At 47.5% G+C, this 27,754-nt stretch overlaps 3 protein-coding genes across 3 annotated transcripts in view; all 3 read right to left on the bottom strand.

Moving 5' to 3' along the window:
- The window catches only part of LOC135818182 (small ribosomal subunit protein eS7-like), a 7,109-nt gene extending 3,355 nt beyond the window's left edge, over positions 1-3,754 (bottom strand). Inside the window, exons 1-3 of the mRNA XM_065331530.1 lie at positions 3,658-3,754; positions 3,500-3,571; positions 3,342-3,419 (exon numbers count right to left, since the gene is read on the bottom strand). Of these exons, the coding sequence (XP_065187602.1) occupies positions 3,342-3,419; positions 3,500-3,571; positions 3,658-3,690 (183 nt within the window). The 5' untranslated portion in view covers positions 3,691-3,754. The remainder of the gene's footprint in view (positions 1-3,341; positions 3,420-3,499; positions 3,572-3,657) is intronic.
- Positions 3,755-5,602: 1,848 nt separating this feature from the next.
- On the bottom strand, positions 5,603-11,345 carry LOC135818180 (ras-like protein). Its single transcript, XM_065331527.1, has 3 exons — positions 10,864-11,345; positions 7,844-7,974; positions 5,603-6,814 (listed from the first exon to the last, which is right to left on the bottom strand). The coding sequence occupies exons 1-3, from the start codon at positions 11,021-11,023 to the stop codon at positions 6,356-6,358; spliced, it is 750 nt and encodes a 249-aa protein (XP_065187599.1). The 5' UTR covers positions 11,024-11,345; the 3' UTR covers positions 5,603-6,355.
- A 13,735-nt stretch (positions 11,346-25,080) lies between these two features.
- On the bottom strand, positions 25,081-27,349 carry LOC135818175 (uncharacterized). The gene has a single exon (XM_065331520.1). The coding sequence runs from the start codon at positions 26,982-26,984 to the stop codon at positions 25,473-25,475; it is 1,512 nt and encodes a 503-aa protein (XP_065187592.1). The 5' UTR covers positions 26,985-27,349; the 3' UTR covers positions 25,081-25,472.
- Between the last annotated feature and the right edge of the window lie 405 nt (positions 27,350-27,754).

The raw sequence follows: 27,754 nt of genomic DNA, 5'->3' as shown, positions 1-27,754 counted from the left end.
TTTTACGGTACTAGTACCTTGATCACCCAAATAGCGTTGACGCTGCAGCGTAAAAACGTTATGGGGGCTGATACAATACGGCCACGAAGGGACGAGATGGCGGGGCAGTCTCGCGGCATTCTACGGTAAGCGCAACTGATAGCATAAAAGGATTGCTGTACAAGCTTGGAAAGTGCTACCTCACAGACAGGCTAGAATCATGAAAATGCTGATTTTTGAATCTACAGATAAAGAGCCGAGATGCAAAACCCGCTTATGTAACAGGTAGCCGAGTGGTAGGCGCGGTGCAATCAACAAGAGTTAGTTTTATTCTACTTCTCTCAGGTACACACCTGGGATATAATTATTAGTAAGGCGAGACCAAAATAAAATTGAGATTCCCGGACAGGACCCATGTGAAATTGGTGCGGGCGGGCGAATTTTTTTCTTTTTCCCATGTATGTACTAGTACATGATTTTATGTGTGCAAGCATGTGGACATACAGCATTTTCCAGTAATTTTTATTCATTTTTTACAGACAACAGGTACGCGGTTTACCCGTTCTATTTTTTCTGTATTTCGGCCAACGATGGCCCTTATCTGTACATCAGGGAGTCGTACAAGCGGTTCCGTATCACTTCCGTATTAGCCGGGCAGGGATACTACACCCTCCCTTCCTACAGATAATCACGCCCTCGTGATTTTCAAAAATTAGCGAAGAGTGATGAACACAGCGTCAACCGGAAGATGGCAAATTATATCGGAAATGATAACGTTTAGAGTAGACAGAAGAAATGAACTGATAACAAATCATAACATAGAAGTAAAAGCACACCAGGTTCACACGATCTCTCGGGGCCAAAAGGGAAAGATTGGTCCTCCAAACAAGACGTGAAAGACAGCCAAATTTCTGCACATCGCGGGCTCAAACTGCCAGGAAATTCACAATTTCAAAAAAATGCACTGCATCGTGGGAACTTGCTCCGGTACACACCTGGAGTGTAAAAGGGGATCTCACACACTTCTCTCACAAGGTTAGTTAGGTAAACCGTGGCTCACCATGATCAGACGCCTACCAAACTAAACTAGATACACACACTCGCATAAAGGAAGACTGAAGAGAACAGGGAGACTGAAGGAAGACAGGAAAGAAAATGCCACACCTGGAATCAGCGTTAGTAACCACGGCGGCGGCTGGAGCTACAGCGGAGGGCGGGCCAGGTTTTATCTTCATCTTGGTTGAGCCGGTCACTCAGAGCGGCTAGCTCGGCGTCAGACACACACAGACAAATAACCTCCCTCCTCGTCTTGAATCGTGGTCTTCACATTGTCGATAGCATCGCTTTGCGCGACGTAAAGAGTGATGGTCTAGCCAGGAAGAGTGTTGACGAAAATCTGCATCCCACCACGGAGACGAAGTACCAAGTGAAGAGTGAGCTCCTGCTTCCGACTACGTGCCGGCGAAAATCAAACGCTGCTGGTCTTGGGGAATACCCTCCTTGTCTTGGGCAGCAGCCTGCCTGTTGTCGTCCTCATCAGCTTCGCCATCACCACCGGTAGTATACATGTAGGTAGCGGGCTGCTTGGAATCGCTATTGGAGTCTCCAGTGTGTGCCTTGCGGAGAGAAGGGTGATCCACGCTAGCACCCTGACTGTGCTGCAGGCTAATAAGCAGGGCCAAGCCCAGGAAGGCAAGAAACATGATTCTCATCTTAATTCGTCGCACGGAGCTGCAGCGGGTTGAGCCATGGGGGTCTGGGGTCGAATCACGTTGTTCTATTTTTTTTAAACATACACCGCTGCCACCAATGTAACAGGTAGCCGAGTGGTAGGCGCGGTGCAATCAACAAGAGTTAGTTTTATTCTACTTCTCTCAGGTACACACCTGGGATATAATTATTAGTAAAAGAAGAAGCGGCAAATAAATGGAACTTTCTCTCCGGTGCACACCTAGAGGTTGACTACTTCTTCTTCGAGTTAGCTTTGTCGTTGCTATAAAATCTTATCAAAACAGAAATGCGCAGCAGCTTTTATGCAGCAGACGCCGTACGTTTACATACGGAGATACACTAAATATCCCTCAGGTAAAGTTCCGTATTAGGCCAAGTAAAAAAATTGATTATCGTCCGCGCCCGCCCCAAATTTTCACCCTCCCCGCCGAATTATTTTATTTTTAATACTGGTAAAATACTGTATGTACTGCGCGCTGCGGTCTACAGCCTCTAATCAGCATGGCCGTAGATTTTCGAAGGTCAAGTCCACAGACTGAACCATAACTTAGTTGCTATGGGCTTGAAAAGTGAAACTGATCATAAGCTGCCTGATTTTCTTCGTTTTTTCTACGTAACGTTGGTTGTTCCACTTTCCATTATCCTCTGGGGTTGCGAACACCTGCCCTACAGCCATAAATGCATAATAAAAAATAAAATTAAAAACCTCCCGTCCGCCCCGATTTCTCGGGAAAATCTGACGATAAACAATCAATATATTTTACATGGCCTTAGTTCCGCATTACTTCCGTATTAGCCGGGCAGGGATACTACACTTAATCCATTTCATCACTTTTCGGATAATGGCTAGAAAAGGACTCATTTTACGTGCGGTTTGTATCTAAATCCACATTTGGGTTCCAGTTTTGACATGGTTCTAGTAAGATTTTGGAGCTGAAAATCTGTTTTTTCGCAAATTGGCAACTATTTGGGTTTTGCACCTCAGCTCGTCAGATGTGTGCGAGGTTTCTTCCTCAGTAGGGCGACACATCCGCCAGCAGTGATTGATTTGGGGCCTCCCCACTGGTAATGTACTCCTGGTACAAAACCACACGCCCAGCTGTGGCCAAGGAAATCCAACCCGTTGGCACTAGCCGAAAGCAGCACCAAGACTCCTGTGGCCCTTGGATGGTTTTCTAACCGTACAGGATGTATGTGAAACGGAATCGCCGCATGATGCGGCACTGCATTTGACTTGCGGATATCTTCGGCCACGGCTGTACATGCGACATCGGGGACGGGCCAAACCACCATGTAGTATACTTCATTTATAGGCTGTTCAGACTACGGTCAAAATCACGCCTGAACGTGAATTTCAATGGTGATGCAGTTATGGTTCAAAATTAATGACAAATGTACAATCGTAGAAACGTGGTCACAGTTGACTGTAGTCTGAATACCCTGTAAGGTCAGAGTGGATGGTCGTTTGACGTACACACGAAAGACCTGATATGTACAATACACGGCATATCCACGTCAAGCATCTGACCATGGGCATAGTCGCGGGTGTTTGTGGTGACATTTTCACAGACTTTTCTGATACAAAATTACAAAAATTAATATTTGCGAAAGATTTTTTACGAACTACTTACATGGACACGCTGGAGAGTTCTCCATTGTGGGACTGGCACGAAAACAACCACGGCCTTCTTACCGGCAACCTCGATCTCCTGGAGGAGGCCACATAACACAGACTATCAGCCTGAAACATTCTCTCCATGCTATGGGCTCTCTAGTAACTATCTCTTACCCGGGAGCCACTGATGGCGATCTGTGCAAGGGTACCTTTGAGGTCGGACTTGCTGTCCAGCTCAAGGAGAGCCTACAATTTGACAACACACATCATCAAACGCGAACGTTTATCCAACAGCTTCCAGGGTTCCATGGGGACAATGACAGCTAACGAACCTCAGTGATGGCGGCTGTGGTTGGGGCGGCCATGGCTGATCGGTGAGGAAAGGAAGAGAAAGCTCGAGCTCCCCAGCTTTCCGAGAAACAGGGCGCATGCGCGTTGGTCAAGCAAAAAAATGTCGATGGGCAGGGCGCCGGCAGAATACCGAAAATATTTTCGAGATGCGAGGGTATTTTCGGCCGGGCCGGTGGTAAGCACCACCGGACACAACATTTTTTTCATTTTCCCAGAAAGAAAGCCACACTGCCTCCACGGCTGCGCACCCAAGTGACCAACTCTCATGGGAGCAAAGCAGAAAACAGTGACAAGAACTAACTTGAACTTGAAGAAGGAAACACAAAGAAGCTCGAGTTGCCAGTCGAGTCAAAATTTGACTTTGTCGCTTTTGACCTTTTGCAGTTGTTGGCAGAAAAAGGATCTTGTATCCAGTAAGTTAGTTTTGCTGCGACAGTCACACAACACTGTAGACCTACATTTAGATCTTCCTAATTTTCCAGAGCCAGAGTGTGTCACAGTCACGCCTGGAGAAGGAGACACCGAAACAGTGGGTCCATTGTTATTAGGCATTATGCCTGTTTTGATTTCCACTATAAATAAATATACAACAAAAACCTCTCCCTTGGCCTCAATGAAGCCTGGTGGTAGGATCGTCCAAGCGGTGGGATGCTACAAAGATTTGTAGCGGTAAATGTTATTGATTGTTAGTGTTGGAAGGCAGTACATTTTGAGTTGGAGTTCGTCTCTCAAACCGTGACCACATAACTTTGTTGCATCAACTCGACGGTACTGAGCATGGGGTCTCACCATCACGGTTCACCTGATCATGTCGCTAAGGAAGTCATGTATTGGAGGCACCACTGACTCCGATTCGGATTATTGCGATACCTAAGCACTGTAGTAAGCAGTCAAATACTCCTACTTAAATTATAGTATAAAAAACCTCCAGTCATAGTAGTACTCAGAAACTAGTAGTATTAGTAGTAGTAGTAGTAGTAGTAGTCATAAACCTGTATAAAAAACCTGGTGCTGTAAAAAACCTGGTGCTGTAAAAAAAACCTGGTGCTATAAAAACCACGTTTTAGGAAAATGAATGGAGTGTTTTTATACTATAATTTAAATAGAATATAAGCTTCGCCCTTGTGTTTACGGGAAAAAACCCTCGGCAAAAACCCTCGGCGTCGCCTCGGATTTTTGCCTCGGGTTTTTATTTCACGTAAACACCCGGGACTCAGCTTATATTCTATACATAGTAACATACATGTACATGACTGTACTTCACTCCGATTCATACTTCATGTCGCGTACGGGAAACGCGTCGCGAAAAAGTTGATCTGAGCTCAACTATTTCGCGTACGGGAAACCCATCGCGCGTACCTAGCTGTTTCTGACCTTGCGCAAAATTGCCAGATCCGAGTAATCAGCGGACTTTGGAATGAAGTATTAGTTGCGTGAACAACTACTATTTCCACTGGGAGCACTTATAGTCTAGTGAACGTTTTAGAAATCCCTCAAGTCGATCCATGAGTGTATGATTTGCTGTAGGCAAGGGAGCTTTGGGTTTTAGTATGGCCTTTGGTAGCGATTTAGCAGTGAAGCTTTCAGATTAATGACATCACCAAGTCTGTGCAGCGACGTGGTCACCACATGGCATATTATGGCATATGATGCAGTCGTGCAACTTGTATCAGTTTGTGGATAAGCCCATTGCACAATGACGTAATTTGTACTCATACCTTCCACATCTGGCGATACGCAATGGGCTTATTGGTATACATATACTACCATGATTGTGCAGGATCAGACGTAATACTTTTGTCGCACTAGCTGCATGCAAAGACAGCCTGCGTTCATGAGCCTGAGGCCCGCTTTCCCCGGCACATTCCAGTCCCACATCTGCCAGTTCAACACACATCGGTAATTCACAGTCTTCGTTTATCGATATGCAGAATAGGAAGTTTTTTTTCATTTTCGACATTGATGCGGCTGGCACCTCAAAGAAAATTAACAAGATACTTCTCAATACGTATCTCTCAGTACGCTAGCAGATCACGATGAGTTATGTACAATTGCACAGGCAAAGTACAATAATTCTCAATGATATTTTTTAAATACAGCTCAAAGGTTGATAAGATACTATTTACGCTGATGTACAAGGGAAATGCGGTGATTTAGGCTGCCTCTTTATATACACATACGTTGCTGTCGGTAATAATTTTACCAGACTCAATAAGCAGTCGCACGCTTGCCGGAGGAATCAGCAGCAGTGAATGACAGATTGCCACACTATAGCGTGATTCTCTGGCGCCCCTCGGGAGGATGTTACTTCGGAAGTATGTCAACCCACGTCGCTAGTGCAGTGGCTATCCTTTGAAGGCTAGCTCCTGTCATACGTGTGGTGGAGGCTTTTCTTCACAGAGCAGGTCAATCTCCATCACCGGCATCCTGTCCTGGAACTACATGACTGTACGACGTAGGTCCATTATCTAGTAAGAAGGTTCATTACTACTGTACATGATCCTACATAACATTGTCTTAAACTTGACAACATCTGGAACACAAACAACAATGATTCATACGTTTAAAGTGTTCTTATTTTTGTCCGCGGATTCCTTGTTCGAAGCTCAGAGTAGTTGGTTTGGTAAGTTTGAATGCTGGAAAACCGATGCCTGCTTTGATGTAGTTTCTTGGTCTGCATCATACACTGATATGGATCATTCGCGAGAGCTTCCCTCGGAAGCTTGGCAGTAGTCGCAGGTCAAACACCGACGTCGACGACGTTTTCCTGGACAGGAGCTTGTGCGCGTGGTGGCGCTCCTTGGCCGCGTGTATGGCCGAGTGAAACGCCTTGCGCACCGCTTCTCCACCGCTGGCTGCCGATGTTTCAAAGTACGGAATTCCGTAGTGCTCGGCCAAGGCGACGGCCTCCTTGTTGGACACTTTCCTGAGGCTTGAATCGAGATCGGTCTTATTGCCGACGAGAACGAGTGGCAGTTGAGTTGCCCGTTGTTTGCCCACCTGGCAACGAGCGACGGTGGCAATGAGGTCGCCGACGCCCTCGAAGCTAAGGCGATCCGTGACAGCGAACACCACCATGAAGCAATCACTGGTGTTTATCTGCCTCTCCCGTCGTACGTGGTCATGTTTCGTGTGACACTGGAGCAATGGAGAGAAGAACAAACAGAAAAATGGGAGTCAATCCAAAGTCCTCCAATAGTTGGTGCAGCTGTAATGTTTCCTAAACAGTGAAACACCCAGTGCTGCCATGTACTAGTAACACATTGGGTGTATACTATGACTATCCCAAGTCTGCAGGCAACGGAGACTGCTGTGGTTCGGCCATGTAGTGAGGGAAGGCGAAGAATCGTCCTCTTTCCAAGCCCTCCTGATGTCGATCAACACAACAGACATACGACGACCCCGAGGACGACCACGTCTGAGATGGATCGACGTTGTCAAGAAAGACTTACAATGCATTAATCTGTCGCTTCTGGATGCTGTGCAATCTGCTTCTGATAGAGCTGCTTGGCTCGAAATTGTTAACAGATGCGTTGACCTCATGCAATGAGTGAAATGCGAACTGTCATTATTATTATTATTATTATGATCAGTGTTGCATCTTCTTTCTTTTTTTCGTATAGTCTCCAGATTATTGCCTGGTAATAGACGATTCAGACTACGGCCAACTGTGACCATGTTTCTACGACTCAGGCGTGTTTGATCAGCGATTGTGCATATATATTTGAAACACGACTGCATCACCATGGAAATTCAAGTTCAGACGTGATTTTGGCCGTAGTCTGAATCGACTATAACCCTTGGGATATATATTTTATATAACAAATTGGCATTTGTGCCCTAGAACATGTCGTGCCAAAACAGAGGACCATATACTCGATGGCTATTACTGGCTGGCTTGTGAAGCGGCTTGCATGGCCATTTTCTTTGCAGCATGAGTCCAGAAACTCCTCCATACCCACTCAAAATACATGTACGAGTGGTCATAATCAAGATTAGTACAGTTCTGCTCAATGTCATCGATTTTCAACTACACCAGTACTGCGTGCACGACATGCACTGACGACATGCACTGACAACATGCACTGACAACATGCACTGACAACATGCACTGCGCATTCCCAATAATTATTTTAAACTCCAAACCTATAAGCAAATTCTTCTCACCTCGCCCGCAGTGTCCCGGATGTGCAGCTGGTGCGGTCTGCCGTTGACAAGAACTTGCTTGATGTACGTGTCCTCGAGCGTAGGATCATATTCCCAGAGAAACCGCCGACAGATGTACTGCACCACAAGAGCTGTAGAGTCAAAAGAAGAAGAAATCAGAACAGCGATGTACAATTATTGCTTGCACACAATTTCAAAGCCATTGCAATGTGTCATGCAGAACCGCCTCGTGGCTGTATGAAGCTATTGACTATCATCAACTCCATGTGAGTCAGTACTCAATAGGTTAGTGTAACACTGATGGTTTTCATGGTCAGTTTAACGGCAAAACCATCAAGTGGCCAGTACTAGAAATCTTTTTGCTCCAGGGGAAGAGCATCTATTGCAGCAATGGGATCCAGACTGCTAGCCACAGGCTGTGTTTCCCTCAGGTCATTCCTGTGCTAGACACCTTTGCCCCGCAAGTCAGTAAAGGCACACTGAATGTCCCAGCTTCCTTGATTGCAGTAGCAAGTTCACTCGATTGTCCCGGGCAATATACGTCAGACGCTATCATTTTACCATACCAGTACCGGCCGAGTGGAGACCAAGGTCCACTTAGGATGGCCTATTCTATCCTTCCATGTGTGTGTGTGTGTGTGTGTGTGTGTGTGTGTGTGTGTGTGTGTGTGTGTGTGTGTGTGTATGTGTGAAGCCCTGCAGAATATCCTGAAGCCATCATAGTATGCAGTGATCGTGTTACTTCGCTCAACATGTATAGTACGTGAAGCATGCTCCCCAGTGCAATGCCGTTCAATAAGGGCAAGACACATACTACTACTACTGCAGTACTGGCATTCATGTACAGAATGTGCCATTGTCATTTTAGCCCACTTCTCTGCTGCTCTTATACGGAGTGAAGCAAGTGCAAAGTGCAAGAAAGCCTCCTTTTCCTGTTGTGTTTCCCATACTTGGGTGGCACAAAAGCAATTTCCTTACGTCCTTACGGCTTTGTGAAGAGTATTATCCCGTGATCAGGTTTATGACACAATTGATCTCCTGCAGGTGATCTTATCTCCAGGATCCTGCTTCTCTAGTGTGTGCTTCCCACACGGGAAGTGACCGTAGACCTTTCCTTGTCAGATCTAAACGCATCCCACAGACTGCCGTTGCACCCGACCAATCTGGCCACGCACTGGCCTAATCGTCTGCAGATATGGCAAAGCAATCGGCCACCAGCTGAATTACCCACACCAGGAAAGATGGAGGAACAGGAGGTGTCCAGTGCCACGCAGATTGCAATTTGGTGACACGTTCAGCAAAGTGCCCATCACATTAAACGACCGCCTCAATGAGCGTTGCATGCACACTGCCAGGCAATACCACCACCATGCAAGGCAAGCTCGCGTGCACGTGGGAGCAGGAGAAATTCCAATTAGTCAGGTAATCGAGTCACTTGTTCTGCACAATCTTGTACTGTACTGGTGCCGACATGCCAGTCCTTGAAGCATCACCTGAACAAGCCAGCAATGCTGTTCACGCTAAGCCGGTTGTACATTACTTATTGTTTCAATTCTGGGGAGTGAAATCAAGGAGCACACGGCCAAAAGTATCTGTCAATACCTATAGTACACGCGAGACCGACCGCTTTGTTCAACCTGCCACTCGCTCTCCAACCGATGATTGATGAAATGGGATCATGCCCGGAGCGTATTCTTTCAAGAAAATCTAAGATCTCTAACACCACAGCCTATACCTACTGGGTGGCTGCCCCGCAGATACTGCTAACTGGCACGAGCAACTCAACTAGATTCACAACTACGAGTCGTTTCATATTTGAATCTAACCCTCGAGCGATTGCAATAACTGAAGCACCAAGACAGCATTGATCGCCTTTGCCCTGAGTGAGAAGGCAATGACACCGAGAAAGGCAATACCTCACAGTGCAGTCCACAAGCCAAATCTGAACTTGCTCAATGCTTTGCCGATGGGAATACTAGTTCGGACAGATACCAGAGCGACGCCAGGAGTCACACCTGAGATATTTATAACACCAAACGCAGACTTTTTCTGAATATTATCAACTGTAATGAATAAGTGATGAAGTAGATGCTGCGCGGGTTATTCAGTCTGTCACTCCGGTTACTTCCTGTGGACTGACTTTGGACATAGGCTTTGCGCGTACCTTCTCAGTTTCCTAATATCATTCTATCTTGCCGCTCCAGCTCAGCAGATACATGAACAACAAGTATAGCAGCAGCTGTATATGTGTGGTCCTCAGTCACTGACATGACTAGCTGTACGTCTTGCATGTACCTCTTCAATGGTATGATGCAAGCTCGGTTCAGGACACCACGACCAGGTTCACCCAGCCCAGCTCAGCAAGGTACAACAGCTTACAAAATACAAGTGCATGTGCTACTGTTAGCGCTCCTGTTCAGCCCTTGTCAAGTCTTCTACGTCTACCGCCGTACCGGAGGTCTCAGCTGACGCTAATCCAGTCTGAAAGTACATTTCTCTCCAATCTCCGTCCCTGGCATTATAACACGGATACCTGCTCCTGTGAAGCATTCCTCCCCGCAGATCAACCCAAAATTAGCTCCTCTGATCCGCGGGAGGCGAAGCCCTTTGGAAAACTAGCTGGTGCCCAACGGCAAAGCCCTCCCCTACTTTCACAGACCCCAACAAGAATGGCTAGTACTGGTAGTAGTGGCCAGGATTACTACTCGGTTACCGATACGATAATAATAATAATTATTATTGTTATTATGACTGTTACGTCCACCCTGGCCTACTGTAGTACTGATAACCATGCTCAGCCTCAGGGTGTTCGGTAATGGTTCCTAGAGTTTTGAGCAGCACGAATTGCATCCACAACTGAATCACAGCAGCCCATCGCATCGTAACATACACGCACCAAACGATACACAAGTAATAGTTGCTTGCACTGCACACATGCGTGCACAGAAAGCGTTCACACTGTGAACACCGACAAGAAGTAGGATTTCCGTGACCATGGACGTGTTGGGCCTCATGCTCACCTGACTTTCCCACACCGCCGCGTCCGAGCACCATCATCTGCAGGTCCGTAGTCTTCTTCTGCAGGTCGGGAGTTGACGGCGGCGCTGGGGCTGGCGGCGTCGTTGCCCTCCGCTCCAGAGGAGGCTTACTGGCACTTGCATGTCGTGGCTTACGCATCATTGGTGCTGGAAAGGAACAGAACTTTCCGCTCAGCTAAACACACAAACCCTGCAAAGGCCTGGTACTGAATGTTTCGGCCTCCTCAACTGAGGAGAGGTTTCTTCTTCTTCTTCCTCGCTTTGCTGTGAGCGCGTATGTTGCAATTGTCACTGCCGAGCTAGCCTATAAACCATGCTTTTTAGTCTTATGCGAGCACCAACACTTCCTTCCGTGACTCTCCACTTCGCGGAGTTAGAGAGCAGAGTAGATCGTTTTAGGACTCCGACACGGTGTCTATTTTGCACCTTCTTCGGTCGAAATCAGTTCACTATGTGCGGCAGTCGGTCATCAGACGTGGGAGGTTGTTGGCAAGCGGACGACCGCGCGAGACCATGTGCAGACGAGGTCACGAGTATGACCAAGTGCGGTACTGCTGCGTGTCCTGGTGGAGTCGACGAGTACGAGAGTGCACGGTGCGACCTAAACCCACCAGTGGGTCTTCCGGGCTGCCCCATGCGTGCATGATGAGTGATACTGAGCTGAGTCCCCATGCATTCAATCTGTGTGAACATCGGGGAGCCGTAAATACTCTCCTGAAATCAACTGTTGAATAAAGATGGGAGCCTCAATTTCGAGGTGTTGGACTACCTACATTACGTAGCTGCAGTTCGCAATGGTGTTGCAATGGCCTGCGAAGCACCTGGTAAATGGTGAAAGCGCAGAGCCGACGCAAATTGCCTTTGCATCCCACCGGCAGGTCAACGTCGTTAACGTCCACCTAATCCATGTGCTTCTCGATCGTCCATATCCGCTGGCTGGATAGTGTAGCACCGGTCTCGGCTTGTAGACTATTTCCCCTGTCAAGACCATGCACTGCGTGAAACACACGTACCCACACGCGCGCGCACGCATGTACTGATGCAGAACTAGAAATCGAGAGGCTATGCACCAAGGGAGGATGGCAATTGTGATACGCAAATGCGCTGGTCCACGCTGAGCCTATTCGCACCACGTGCTGAAACACTAAGATTGCAAACGTGTGTCTGCGTCAATAATGTCGCCCAGTCTGCTGCGAAGCCCATTATGACACTCCGAGCAGGGGAGGGGAGTTGTAAATTCACCACTCTGCAGAGGCCGCTAATTTTCTGTTGACTCACGTCTTCCTGAATGTGAACAACTGCCTTGAACCTGCTGGAACTGTCGACTACAGTTCAGCGTTCGAGAGAAGTCAGCAGAAATCCTCGGAGGAGACACGTTGTTCTTGTTGTGATTCATGTGAACAACATCCGCGTTCGGTTTATTTTTGGCCAGGAGCGAGCACGTCAGCATTGGACGACGACGAAATGGTGTGATCGAGGAGTCGTGAGTTTGCTAATGCACAGAGCATATGGGCAAAACCATGACTTTGCAAAGAATTAGAGATTCTTCTTAGAAGCCCGTCCTACTCAAACAACACAATCACGACGGAACGACTAGCATTATTCTCTCCGTACAAATACGGTCGTGAGGGAGGTCTTGGTATGAATCACATTGTTCCCCACATTACCAGATGATCATGGCGGTAACGCTTACAATGATCATGACTTGTATGTAATCACTCTAATGGAATACATGCCTGGGCTTGAGTACATGCATGGGTGTTGTAAAGTGGATGGCACGAGTAGCAGTCGCACAGGAACTTAAATCTTTCTTCATCTGTTCCCTGCCGATCGGAGCTTAAACGGGATAGGCGAGCGAAGGAACCCGACGTGTCCATTACAGAATGTACAATCATGTATTTGCTTTTTTCAAGGGCTGTGCGTCGCACAAGCAGGCCAGAAACGGAAAAGAGAGGATAGACGCTGCTCATGTGACAGAGGCGTCGGAAATAAACTGTCCCGGAGACGGTGTCCAGCGAGTGGGCTTAGCCTTTTCCGCTCGAGCACCTACATGTACATGAATGTCATGCGCACAGTCGAGGTCCTTGTGCTTGAAAGGTGGGTGAAAACTACAGACCAGTGCTCAGCGTTGACCTTGGGGAGGTTTCACAAAGACACAAGTCCCAGCGGCGCCAGGGTGCGACTAGTCCTGCGCGCACTGCATACCAGGCGAGGATGTGTGACATCACCTTGCAAGTCAAGGAAATCAGCATACGTGCAAGTATACAGCGCTGGCACATTCCATTAGGTTGATGCTGATGATGATCCAGGTAGAATCCAAAATTGTAATGTCGGCGACTGTGCGTAACATTGAAGGTACATGTATGTAGATGTACATGAACCATGCAGACGCCTGTTAAAAGCATCTCGCAACCATGAAGTACAGCGTGCCAACATTCCAGCAAGGACGGAAGAATAGGAAGAACAACGGTGTGTACGCCTTGGGCGTTGCCTGACGATGTCTGACTTCCAACTGGGAAGATTGTCATGCATTGCCCGGAGAATATTGAAGATGAGTACGTGGATGAAACTGAAAGGAGGAAAGAAGAGAGGAAAAAGGGGAAGAAAATCTCCGCCAGGACTAGAGGCAATGAGCGTGCAGATCGCGAGCGTCACATTAGAATGCAATCGCGCATGTACATGTACGTACTCCCTGCGTGTGCATGGCATTGTACCAGCAGCAATGCAGTAGTAAAATTGGAAGGAAGCAACGAATGCGATGGATAATCTACACCCACCAGTATGTAACGACACTCCTTCGAAAGATAGAAAATGTGTGTTTTTATGAGATAAGGGCAGCAGAAAGTGCAAGTAGTTTTAACTTTTACAACTCAGACTCTTGTTCTTTTGCAAGGTCGTTAGTACGGTTACCCCAATCTCCACTCGTGCATGACAGCATGTCTCACAGAAAACGTATTTACAAGACAGTACATGTACATATACAATGTACATGCGGTACGGCTGTAATAGTAATACCAGTGCCGCTGCAAGCCTGGGACTATCGTGTTGTCAATAGCATCAACCTGTACTGGCTATTTAGCGCTAAACCAACTTTTTCGTACGCCGCTGGATCATCTTCCTGTAGTCCCCAACGATGATGATCCCGACCACACGTTTCGATGTGCATCGCGGACGCAACCACTAATGTATGCTGTGCCGCCGGTGTGCCTTTGTGTGCACGTTTGTGTGCACTTTTCTTGCTCGTAGATGGTGCTCGCGCGCGCGCGCGTGTGTGTGTGTGTGTGTGCCTGTACGATGTATTAATTGACGACCGGTCGATAAATGAGCACCACGACCGGTCGATAAATGAGCACCACGACCGGTCGATAAATGAGCATGATGCACGCATGGCTAGGTACATTGTCGGGAACATCATAGCCTAGCCTAGCTATCACCTTCCTAGGTATCACCATAGCCTAGGTACTATCACCTTCCTAGGTATCACCTTCTCACTAGCTGTACACGGCATCACGAAAGGGGCGAAACCTCTACAAGTACAAGTACATTTAATTCAGTATTGTAGTTGTGGTGATAGTGTAGACTGCTCAGATGTGCTGTGTCTATCGCTATCATTAGCAAGCAAGGGCATGGGATAGTTTGAATCATATTCTTACAATCTAGCTCTCGTAGGTCGTCATGTCCCGTGGTCCGCGGATCCATTATGATATCATGGTCTGACATCTTCTGAGAGCCTAGAAAGGAGTTGTTTGTTCTGGGGAGGTTCTGAGTTCGAATTGCATAGCATGGATGATGGTTTTACGCTGTTCACCCACACAACACGTGCCGTTCCGGATACACTCCACTACTAGGCACCGGCGGATAATGCCGGCAGAAAAATTGACAGAATTCGGTGCTTTTTCTGGTAAGTTTCATGCATGTTTTGTACGTGGATAAAGAAATGGAGCAGAATTCGAGGAACTGCCCGCCATAAGGTTTGTATGGTTCTGCCAATTTCACTGCTTTTCAAGCAGAATTTGCCACCTTTTCGAGCATTATCCGCCGGTGCCTATCCACTACTAGTATTGCATTATACTTGCTCATTGACGGGAGTCCCACAATGCCCATAATTAGGCATTGGCGGATAATGCTCGAAAAGGTGGCAGATTCTGCTCGAAAAGCAGTGAAATTGGCAGAACCATACAAACCTTATGGCGGGCAATGCCTCGAATTCTGCTCCATTTCTTTATTCACATACCAAACATGCATGACACTTGATCAGCTGTAGCACCTACTCCACTTTTATGTTTATGTATCTATGTCATTCGGATCTTACCAAGTTGTACATTGTACTGTTGAGATACCGAATTCAAATAAATCAATACCAATACTTACCAGAAAAAGTACCGAATTCTGCCAATTTTTCTGCCGGCATTATCCGCATACATGTATGCCTACCCATACTACATTACCACCGGCTTTTTTTCGATTCTGTTTCAGTTGTACCTCACTGTAGTGGTGTAATCCTGATGAATGCCGCAAGAAAACTTTGAATCGTGTCTCTACTGTGGCCTTGTGACTGCTGATGAGCGCGTTTACATGTTTCATTTCCATACTGCGAGTTTTTTTTAACGACATGCAAAGCGTGCATGGAATTCCCCATTTACCATATTCCGCACGCCCAGAAGAAACCCATAAGACTGGTACTAGTACCTCTAACTCCTTTGCCACCCATGGAGGAATTCAACTGGTCTCTAGTTGCGGTTCGGCCGTGGCTCACATTCCCCATGCATGTCACGAACACATAATCACAATGTGGTGACACACATATACATCAGCATACAATTATGTACAAAGAATGTTGACTTGGGCGATGGGCACGCAATGACGTCGGCTAATTATGGCGCCTGCTTCAATCGGACAATCCTGTCATGCAAGAACTACATGTACCGCTACATGTACAATGTAGATCTACATGAGCACGAGCCACGAGCCTGGCAAGAATACATTACTACATGAAAACTGCAATTAGTAACGCCGCGCGCTTCTCAGTTGCTAATAATTAGGAGTACCGGTAGGCGTATGGCCTTCAATGAGTGACAGAGACACTTATTATGTAAGTTCAAAAACGCCGAACAGAACACATTGGTGACCTTCTACGCCACTGTCTCCTAGCCCTTGGGGGATAACGCTCGAAAACTTGGCAGGTTCTGCTCGAAAACTTGGCAGGTTCTGCTCGAAAACTTGGCAGGTTCTGCTCGAAAACTTGGCAGGTTCTGCTCGAAAAGCAGTGAATTTGTCAGAATCATGCAAACCTTATGACAAAAAAACTGGTACATGTACTTCCTTGAATTCTGCTCCACTTCTTTATCCACATACTAGTAACCTATGGTGCAATCCATGGCATGAACAGAGGACGAATTCCACTGTTATGTGTGTGCGTGTAGCAACGGATTATGTAGAGCGACAGTTGAAGCAGGTGAAATCCGACCCAGACCCCCAGAGTGCAGCGCTTGCACCCTGGGCAAGTAAGTTTCCATTTACATGTAGTAATAGTACATCACTGTATAGTGAACCTGCCAAAGCAACCACTCTGATAAGGCGGCCACCTGTCCCGGAAGACCACTACAACTAGGACCAAGGGATGTTATTTCCAGTCAAATAACCCTGAATAAGGAGGCCAGGTGTACACGGCGACCACATTTGTGCGGTCCCTTGAGGGGTCGCCTTACACACTGAGGTTTTACTGTAATTGTGTATGTCCTGCAGCACTCACACCACTTCCAGGGCGTCAAGGCCCTCGACCCAAGGGCCATGCAAGTCCAGGACCAGGGCTCCAAATACATGTATGCGCTTTGTCGGATCTCATCTAGCAGAAATAACTACAGCTGCATTGTACTAGCTAGTAACGGTTTTGTGTCTAGTGGATATACGGTGAACGATGAGCTGGGGACCACTCGATCCTCAGATTACATTCCAAGATGAACAAAGAAGTATGCAGCCGACTGGCCGAAATTATGATTTTTTTAAATCCCCAGAACAGACTGGGAGTATGCAGACATGTTTCGTGCTTCGACTGTGTGCTGCTCTTCCTAATTCCCAGCTCAAGCTCTGTGCTCACACTGGATGTATGGGTATAACGCTACACGTACATGTCGTAGTAGTAGTAGTAGTAGTAGTAGTAGAATTTATTATTTTACTAGGGAACTCCCAACAGGCGTTGCCTTTTTACTGTGAACCGTACATGTAGCACACGGTTTCCAATGGGTGTATTGCATGTATTTAACACAACGCCATCCCCCCCCCCCCCCCACTTTCTATTTATTTTTATGAAAGTGCACATGCCTACATAGAATGGAAGATAACAAAAACAACTGTGAATAGCAAGAGAACATAGTGCCTAGCTAGGGGGCTACAATGTACAAAGGGCGTGTAGGTGCTATACATGTAAAAGCTGTGCAGGTGAGGTGAAGTGCGCTACACCCGACCACTGGTCTCGGGATCAAGGCGCACTGCTAAAAGTACTACTACTACTAGGCCTTTGCGTTGTGACTAGACAACACTCTTCAGCAAGAAGACCTGATCGCAGGAAGACGTCACATGGCCTGGCTGCAAGAAGACGTTTCACAGCGCGACGTCAAGAAGACCTTGGCCAACCTAGGTAAGCAGTCACTCACCAACAAGTCGGCACGCCAGGGATCAATTCACTGCTCGTACAATACAAGTATTAGAGTGGTCCAGGCACACACTATTGCACCATTAGCGTAAGCATTGCATGGTCGGAAATGGCGATTGTCACCTGACCGCCTTGCCAATGAGGAAGTGCGCGCAGCCAGAGTATGTGGTAGCCGCTCACACCTCGCTGGCTCGTTAGCCTTACCGGTCGATACTCCATGGCCGACGGGGTGCCTGAACAGTGACCACTACTGGCACTAGTTTGAGCAGTAAGGTCAATTATTATAGGCGAACATGGATTTCTTCTCACGTCGACCTGTACGTGCGTGGTTATAATTAAAAAAATTAATGCAATCCATTCAACTCTGCACATTCTTGCGTGGATTCATGGACTCTTGCATGACTGTGCTTTGGCATCCGCCCAAACCCTTTTAAGGGGGTTCGGGACAGTTAGCCCCAAAAATTTAATTTCAACATCAGCCCAATCTGACATCAGATTTGAATAGGTACAGCCTTATATTTTCGCTTAGTAACATCAGTTTTTCAATTGCCCGAATAGGTCTTGCCAAAAACACAATTTTCCTTGATGACACAAAATAACACAAAATCCCAAAATTGATGAGAAATCGACCATAACATCAGTTAGTACAGAAAATATGACATAAAATTTTACAGACTGTTCGAGGTATTGACTAAGATGATATCAACACCGAAAAATGTACACTTTGGTTGACGATGGGATCCAGGTCGTCATTTCCTGGAGAAGAACAAAAAGACGCAAAAAATGAAACTTTGAATATTTTTCGCAGCTTATTTTTGAGTTTGCCCCATATGTGGATACTTCAAACACGTTCTATAAGTGGGTTGGAACAGGTTTACCGCGGCGAAAATAGGGGTCACCGTGCATATTCTGGAGAAAAATCCAAAAAACTGTCAAAATTTGCCTAAAATTGGTAAATTCACGTATCTATATTGCTTGTACTTCTCTGCTGCTGCTTTGGTCATAACTTATTGGATTTTTGGCTGTTGATAGGTGTTGCATAAACTCACTAGAGCCCTCGGCGTTCAGAACAATACAAGGATGGAATAGCTGAACTAGTAAATTTGCCGGAAAACCCTGGGTGCACGCATTATCGATAGGTACTTTTCTCCATGATTACTCTCCTGTTGGCACTTGGTTGTGATACATGTACATGTAGCTATGATAGCGCTTAGCACTGCCCCATATCAAACTACAATGAAAGCTGACATGTTGGAACGAATCAGACAACACTGAGTCCTCTTGTTCTTCAACTATGCGAGCTAGAACGTGTCCCCACACTGGCAAAAATGATGGTATTTTACGGTGCGCACAAACAAGTGAAGCACTGTGCCACAGGGCGTTCCTTACAGTTGGGTTGCTGTTGGTTCTTCGCTAGGTGTTCAGCCACCACTAATATAATCTTCCTTGAGACTGCCACCCGCTTCTTACCTCCGACTTGCTCCTTCATCAGTCTGGAAATGGCTGGCTCACCACTTCGTTTGTAGGATCAGACAAAGTGCTTCATCACCATCCCACTGGCAGCTGCCCGCACTGCAACTGATTTAGAGAAGCACGTTGCTTGGACCAACGGTTGAAGGGTGGCCAGCCGCTTTTGCTGATGTTCTGCAAACTCCATCGCCGAACATGCTGATGCAAAAGTGACAGAGTGCTACACTACCGGGATACTGGCATCAGGGCGAGCTTCGACAATTTCAGCTAGGGCCGCAACATCCGCAACAGCATCATGAGCAGCGAACTCATTCCCAACGATGAACTATAAATCAATCTGAGGCTGTAGCTAGGGAGCTCCGGTATCGCGGTTTAGGGATCAGAGTGTTCACCAATCACAAAAATGCACACCATCGACACACACATCCGTGCACACATACACACACACACACACACGCACACACACACACACACATGCATGCTCTCACACGCAATAGAACACACGCGCGCGTACACACACATACATTCACGCACGTGTGCGTACCCACCCACATGCATGTGCACACTCATGTGCATGAGTGGAGATGCCCGCATACACATGTAACACCAACATGCCCTGGGAGCGGTCATGCACGTGTGTATAGTATGTGTGCGAGGGCACGTCCACATGAGCGCATATGCATGTGCATGTTCATACATGCATATGGTGCACACATGCACAAACATGCAGGTCTATGCAAACACACACACGCTCGCGGCCGCCGCGCATACAGTGTGCTCATACATTTCCATAGCCATAGGGTGGAAATGACTCCCAAATATCATGAGTAAATTTTATGAGATTGAAAAACGCACTTACCCAAAGCAGCTTTGGTGTTGCTTGTGGAAGCACGGGGGCCAGGGTGTTGAGCAGTAATTACAGGGCTATCTGTATCTATAAATTCCCCACACTGCTGACACGGAATGACAAGTACGCTGCCCAGGTCGTACCTCTTCTCTTCAACGCAATCAATGAGCGCAAGAGGTTTGCCACATCCAGGATTCTGGCACGCAGACAATCCCACAGCCAGATACCTGAGATGAACGATTCGTCGACCGTGAAGAGGGGCACTGAACGACCTCTTCGCGGGAGTCGAATCCAGTGGCGTTAGTGATGGAGATCGCCCTTTCCGTTTTTCAGGAACTCGATCGATCGTTTGAGTTTGCGAAGCGTCCCCCTCCTCGGCTTCTTGCATCGTCCAGTACGCAGAATGAGAGGCCGCGTCGTGGGTGACGGATTACTCTCCCGCGTCTTCATCTCCAGGACACGTCGGCAGGAGAACCGAGCTATCCAAAAACCGCCAATGTCAAAACAAAGCCGCAAGTCCACTAGTGGCTGAGCTTCTTCCTCAAATCTTGTCTCGACTCGAGCACTGCGAAGTCATGGTCAAACTATTTTCTGTGCATGATCGCGTCCCATTTTTCCACTCCGAAAGGCATTATTTTTCAGAAAAAAATTCAGTACTTCTGCGCGCGCATCGAAATCTGGGCATGATTTTATGCAAAATTTCGCGTTTGAAAACATTTTGTCCGCGGCTGGAGAAAGTTTTTTTGCGAGAAATAGTCGTGTTCAAAAGTTTATTTTGCGAGAATTCAAAGAAACTGCAGTCCTTGAACAGTTTGAACGTTTTGTGTTTTCCATTTTGGTTTGCTGGATGTCGGCGATCGATGGAGCTATGGAGCTTCGTGTCAAGTACTTGTAGTTATCAATAGGCACGGCCGTTTTCGTGGGCGCTCAGGACCAAAGCGTGTTCAATCTTCTTCAGGTCGTGTAGTTCTAACTTCCAGCTCAGATATGCCCTTTTCTCAGTCTCGCCTGCCAGTGAAGACAAGTAAACCTGCAAGATTGTCCAGAGCCCAGCTACCAATGATACATGTATCAGTCTCAGAACGCAGGTAAGTGACATGCTTCTCTCAAGTTCAAGTGCATCCACTTGAGTGGCACTTGGAACGATATCTATTTTTTCTTTTCCAGTCGCCAGATAAAAATATTACTGACGACTGTGAGAGAAAAACTGGTCTTGTACCTGCAGTACCTGGAGATAGTGGAGTCAGAGTGTAGTGTCTGCAAGTAGAGACTTGATCTCTGTGAGTAATGAGTGTGGTCTGGAACAGCCAGTAGGAACAGCACAGCGACATGCCAGTGAAGTGTTCTATGTGTGGGCAGGAGAATTTGGTCAGACATGTGAGTCTCATGCTGGATGGAGTGGAAAGCATTGATCCTATGAACTCTAAGGCTGCACTGGGTGAGTTCTGACCTGTGCCTGTGTTTCTCAGGAGAAGGCTGTGGGTTAAAGGTAGTATGGCTGTGCTTGTATCATTGAACTATGACAGGAATCTGTATATATTATAAAACTGAATATTGAAATATTGGCAATATGCCTTGTAGAACAACTTGAGCAGAGACAGTCACAGACACGTAATATTATGCATGGTCAAGTTGCCACATTTTCATGAGCTCGGCCTTGAACTAGACTGTAAATGCAGCATAAAATTGTGTTATGCATGTTGTGAAGAACTGCAATATTACCCAGGCAAGGCAAGGCAAGGAATGTCAACTGAAATCATGAATCACAGCAGTACACATTGCAGCACTAGTCAGGCTTCTGTCACAGTCTCAGCAAACAAGCTGGAGTGGGCGTTTCGCTGCAACATGGGTGTTTGTAGAAGTCTAAATATTCTTCAACAACAACAACGTTATATATCATGCCTACAGGTACAATCATCTGGTGTTGGCATTTGAGAGGAATCAGGGAACTGGTATCCTTGGATTATTGCACGAACCGGGTGGCGATGGGCGTGTGCTAGTCACAATGAGTTCTGCTATTGCAAAACGCATAACACATCATCTAGCATCTGGAAGACCCAACACCAACACCCCTATTTTACACACTGCTCCAGACCGCACAAGTACTCCAGCAGCTGCAGGAGGTGCAGCATCGTCCCCACTTTCTACCACTCGTGATGATGCTGCAGTTATCTGCTCAAACATTCACGTTGTGCTGCACACTGGAGGCGCGAACCCACAATACCAACAGTGGCTGCTAGCCATCGCATCCAGCAGTAACCAAGCAACTCAAGTTGCTCATTGACAGCGTTATACTTATAATCCGTTGTTTTGTACATTTGATATACCCATGCATGTATGTATGTATGTACATTATATTATGTATGTACATCACAATATACAACAAAGATGTGAATAACACAATTCAGTTGTGACTGTTGCATGTGGTATTGTCTGGGATTGGTCTATAGCAAATGCTTCTCGCCCTACATAGTCAAAGTGAAGCTTGAATGAAGTCGATACACTCATTTTGGCAACAATGCTGAATCTGACTTTCAAGCTGAATATGCAAAATCCGTCACAAATTTTGTTTCTCACGGAGAAACGAGATGGTAGACATAAAAATCTATTTTTGTAGAGCCTTCCTATGGCCTTGAAGAGCAGATAATGACCATAAAATTGACCATGTTATTGTCTCGATTCTCCACTATTCAAACAAGTCTAAAGTCCGGTCTGCTGAAATACGCGTTTTGCCAAATCACATTCTGGGCTACCTTGGCCTCTCACAGTGGTCTGGGCATATGTTGTGGACATTTTCCAAAGAAGACAGTATTGTAGGCCCCTCCATACCCACTTTCAGGATTTTTGAAGTATTACCAACTGGAATTTTACGCCTTTAGTGAGAAATCATTGAATTTTTGCCGAAAAACATAGGTACAATAACACCCCCATAGCTGGGGAACCACATAATAAACCTATCCTTGAAATAGCCCAGACCAGTTCTCTAGGTGTCTGGCCATCTGAAAACACACAGTTCAGATCGATTTACCATAATTTTTTTTGCTCCCTCTTCGGGGTTGAGCCCCCTTAAAATTCCCCGCATGATTATTTTGTGCTACCGTCATCAGTCGGGGAGATGTCCTATCTAGGACATCGCACTCTGAATGAGTCTGATTGGTTACCTGTCCCAGAGTTGTCATGGAAGCCTCGGTCGCGCACACGCGATGAAAAGAAGTGCTGCGTGAGCATTTCTGAATGTATGTGGAGGATGCACGATCGTAATGGCGATGGATTTCTTTCCGAATTGGTCAAGTTTGAGGGAATAGGCGGAGAATATCAGACATCGGCGGGGATTGAGGTAGTGTATATTCGATTCTCCATCGAATACCCGACCGAATGGCCGTTTTCGTTTGGAGATTTCATGTGGGGTTTCTCGTAGCCACGCGGCGCTTCTTTGGAAACGACTGGTTCTAATATTTTGAATATTTTGCCTTTGGAATGTTTCTTCACCATGTTCACGCCCCGTGCGTTCATTTCGCCCCAAACCTGGCCATGCAGAGGAGGAAGACGAGCCAGCAGGCGCTAGGCCCGTAAATTACTGCCTGGAAGATATTATTTGGCCAAAGCTTGCTGTTGGCGTTTTTGATTTCTTGGATACGACAGCTCTTGGCTAAAACTGGACCTTGGACGGTCTTTCTTGGATATCAACCCAGGACGTGGTGGTCATGGACGTATCGCCATCGCTTTCAGCCAGATCCTTCTGCTGCCTGAAGCCAATGGCGAAAGTAAAAACTTTATCGCAGCAGCAGCTACTGCTCTGCTGAAAGTGCGAACACAAATTGCTTCGCCAATCCTCTTGTGTGTGCAATTTTCAATGTGACCAAAACGATTCGCTTGCCAGTTCCTTTGTCCAGGCGTACTCCACAACGAGGAAAATAAAATTCGTGAAGGTAAGAGGCAAGATACGAATCTCGACTCGCTTGAGGCAAGCCGCCAGGAGAACGACAACTACATAATTGTAATAATTACTTTTGAGACGAAAGGCCTTCGTTGCGTTTGTTTTGAGTGGGACATGTTCATCTTCCTCGGACGCGACACAAAGTTTTGAGTCACGTGTCACGATTACTATGGGAACAGCATAGTATGTATGCTGGGGCATGCTGGGTTCCGTGATGTCCTATCTAGGACATCACCAGGACTGGTCATGAGGTTGGTTTAGAGAGTCAGGCGTTGCCCCCCCCCCCCCCCCCCCACAGCTACAATGGACATACATGTAGTGTATGTGGGAAGACTGTGCGGAGAGCAGCCTACATGTACATGGTGTACACGGGCTCTGCAGAGTCCAGGATTCAGGCAGGAACCGGACCAAAGGGTGACAAGACAACCTTCTGCGTGAATAGAATGTGTAGTGGTTATACCCGTGAAATGGAAGTGTTGAAGGCTTCACTCGATGGATGACTGGACTGGGATCGGGTGCGTATGCTAAGGTTCGCGAAGCGCTGGAACTTCTGCAAAACACAGATTTCGCAATGTCTCACCTTTGTAGGTAAGGTGGTAGGTGCTGTAAGATACTGACAACGTTTCCCTGGTACGTGTACGTACTTCTAAAAGATCACTGGAGTTCAGTTTCCCTTCGACATGGGCACAGTGACTCACACATAGCATGGTAAATTCCAAAGCAGGACATGTCTGTAACACATCACACACACCTCAGACCTCAGACCTACCCCTCGCAGAAGCAATGATAGCGAACAGCTATGTTAGACATAGCAACTAGTCCTGGGATTACACTATTCAACAGCTTGCAAGGCTGATGAATTGACTGCCACTAATTTTTAGCCTGGTATCCACCACACAGCTGATTGAAGTGGTTTTTTCTGGCCAGAGAATCCCTATTTTTTCTTTTTTTTGTCTTTTTCTTTGTTTTCTTTTTTCTTCTTCGACACACACACACCCCATATCACATACTCCGGCATACACTGGCTGTTGGTAACCACCCAGGAGAATGAAAGAAGAGCTAGGAGAATGAGAAAGAGAAGAAAGATGTGTGCGACCATAATTGTCGGGAATTGAACCCGCAACCTCTCGATTGGAAATCGACTGCACATACCACTGCACCATATGACACACACACACACACACACACACACACACACACACACACACACACACACACACACACACACACACACACACACACACAAACACACACACACACACACACACACGCTTTCCAAAGTGCCTAAACATGTACTTGAAAACTGGAAGCCATAGCAGAGCGATCCTGACCCAACGGCCCAGCTGACTTTTCACTTCATGACAAATGTGGCCATGGCCAGTGAATAGCACCAGACCCATCCACGTCTAGAGTAGTGTGCTCTTGGGGAATGTGAACTCCTCCAAAAGCTGTGGTTTGGGATTGCAAGGCAACATACTTCAGAAGCAAGATCAGTATGTGAAATGCCAGGAAAAGTTAAATGAGCACAGCACCACAACTAGGCAAATAAATACTAAAAACGAGGAGGGGGTATCAGGATCACTGAATGTTTCCATAAATTTGCTTTGTCTGGGCACGTTCACAGCTCCTGTACTCGGCCATTATTGTCAAAGTGCCGGAAGTGCCCGTCCGTCAGACTGGCGACGTCATAATCTGTTCAGGAGGCGATGCTTCTCACGGCGCTGACCGACATGTAATCTCTTCGTGTGCTTGGACGGCTCCTGTTGGCGTGCCTCATTCCTGGATTGATCCTCCACTGGCGGTAGTGCACTGGGATTTGGTGCAAAGTTTGGGACGGGTGCGCAGTCGATGGCCGTGCCCTCCACGTACTCCAGGATGTAGTTCTCCGTGTCCAGGGCCTCCTTGACGTGCACGTTCTCGAACAGAAAGTTGGTGCACGGACGCGACTCGTTGCAGCGGACGACGCCGGCAAAGGGGTTGATGCCGCCGCTCATTACCACGTTGCGCAGCGTGATGGCGTCCATGGGCACGCGCGGCTGCGTTTCGCACGGCTCCAGCGGGTACGTCATGCAGCCGGGCCCGCCGCCGTCGGGCTGCTCCTGCTGCTGCGGCCCGATGTAGATGCCCCACCAGACCGGGTCGATGATTTCCAAGTTCTCGTAGGTTACGTTGCGTATGACGCCGGACCCGTGATCGCCCGGATTCGTCTTCATGTAGACGCCTTTCAGCGGCTCGTGGAAGACGATGTTGCGGAAGAGTATATTCTCAACGCAGTTCACGTTATCGTTCGGAGGGACCGATCCAATGGTCATGCCAACGCCGAGGCGAACCGTTGAGTTTTCTATCAGCATGTTGCTGCTGCAGTTGCAGTACAGGTGCCCGGGATCGGTGTTGCATGGCTTCACGGCCACCGCGTCGTCAAAGTTCTCGATCGTCACGTTGTAGATGTGCACCCCGTTCACGGACGGATCGAAACCGTCCGTGTTCAGCGGGAAGATGGGTATCTCGATGTCGCGCTCTCGCCCGTCCGCAGTCGTGCCCACGCTGCGGCGGAGTAATCCGTGCTGCCGGAGCATCGACTTCTGCAGATCCACGTCCACGTAGATCGACAAGTGCCTTGCCACCAGGTCTGCACAGTCGTCCAGCTTCACGTGAAACTGTGGACTGTTTCGCAGCTGTATTCCTTCGAGTACGATGCCCTTGGTGCGCTTGATGCGCATCAAGTGAGGCCTGTCGTCGTGCCACAGCTTGGAGAAGCCGCCGAGGATCGCCCACCACCACCAGTCGTAGCCCTGCCCGTCCAGTGTGCCGGTGCCGGTTAACGTGAACTCGGTGCACTGATCAATGCTGATCACATCCTCCGTATTGTTGCCAGCATCCCGAGGCCACGCCGAGATGTTGTTGTGCGCGCGGAGCTCACCGGATAGCTCCAGTGTCAGGCCGTGCAGGTCGCTCAGCGACACCGGGTGAATGTAGAAGGTCTGGTTGTCCGGCACCACCACCGTTCCGCCCGTGCCAGCCGCCGTCACCGACTTGGCCGCCGCCTCGATTGCTTTGGAGTTCGCCTGGGCTGCGCTCACCGTGTTCGAATTGGCAACGGCACCAAAATCCATAATGCTAGCACTGGCAGCTGCAGGCAGTGGTGTTGCTACGCTGGCTCGTAGCAGGATCGCCACAATCACGAAAATCCCGATCATCCTGCTCAAGTTGCAGTTGGTTGTATGGAAAGACTGCGAAGCAAGACTCCAAGTCTCGGTCAAATTATCGCTAGAAAGGAAGGAAACGTAAGAAAATTGATGAAATGGGAAACCGTCAATGAAAGAACGACCGTGTTGACTGCTGTAGTGTGAGTAACTGAATCTCAGGATAGTCACACTTTTCGTATCCCGTCTTCAACTTCACAGTCACCCCCAAGCGAAACGGCAGTGAGATACGAGCAGATAGCGGACTGAGAGCCTCCCGTTCCGTCTCTAGTTGGACACGACGTCAAGAGTCAAGCGAGGGCCAGGGAAGAAGAGATCGACCGACGTCGTCAGAACAGGGTAGGTATACTCAGACTAGACTTGCACGCCGGACGGATGGTCGGTGCCAGAACCTCGATGAGGCGGATCAAACAGATCATGGGACGCACTCCCGATCCCTACACCTCACGATCCAGTGACCACGTGACAGACGGCCAGTCCAAAAGTCGAAGAGGGCAGCTCGCAGTGATGTACAACAATGATTATGTGAGAGGCCAAGGCAATGATTATACATGAGAACAATACTGTCAATAGTACTGTACCTTGATGACAAGCTGCATCAGCAACAGTTTAGGCTATCATCCGATGAGTACATAAACGGTTTATGTACTCTTGCTATCATGACATGGTTCATCTCAAAACGGGTTTATTCAAACAATACGACATGGAAAGAAGGAAGAAAACCAAAGATACAAGGGATGAAACTCGACGATGAAATCAAAATG

This window comes from Sycon ciliatum, chromosome 5, assembly GCF_964019385.1.
Source record: "Sycon ciliatum chromosome 5, ocSycCili1.1, whole genome shotgun sequence".
Taxonomy (NCBI): domain Eukaryota; kingdom Metazoa; phylum Porifera; class Calcarea; order Leucosolenida; family Sycettidae; genus Sycon; species Sycon ciliatum.
Note: the sequence above shows the minus strand (reverse complement) of the source record. Positions and strands in the feature narration are given on the sequence as shown.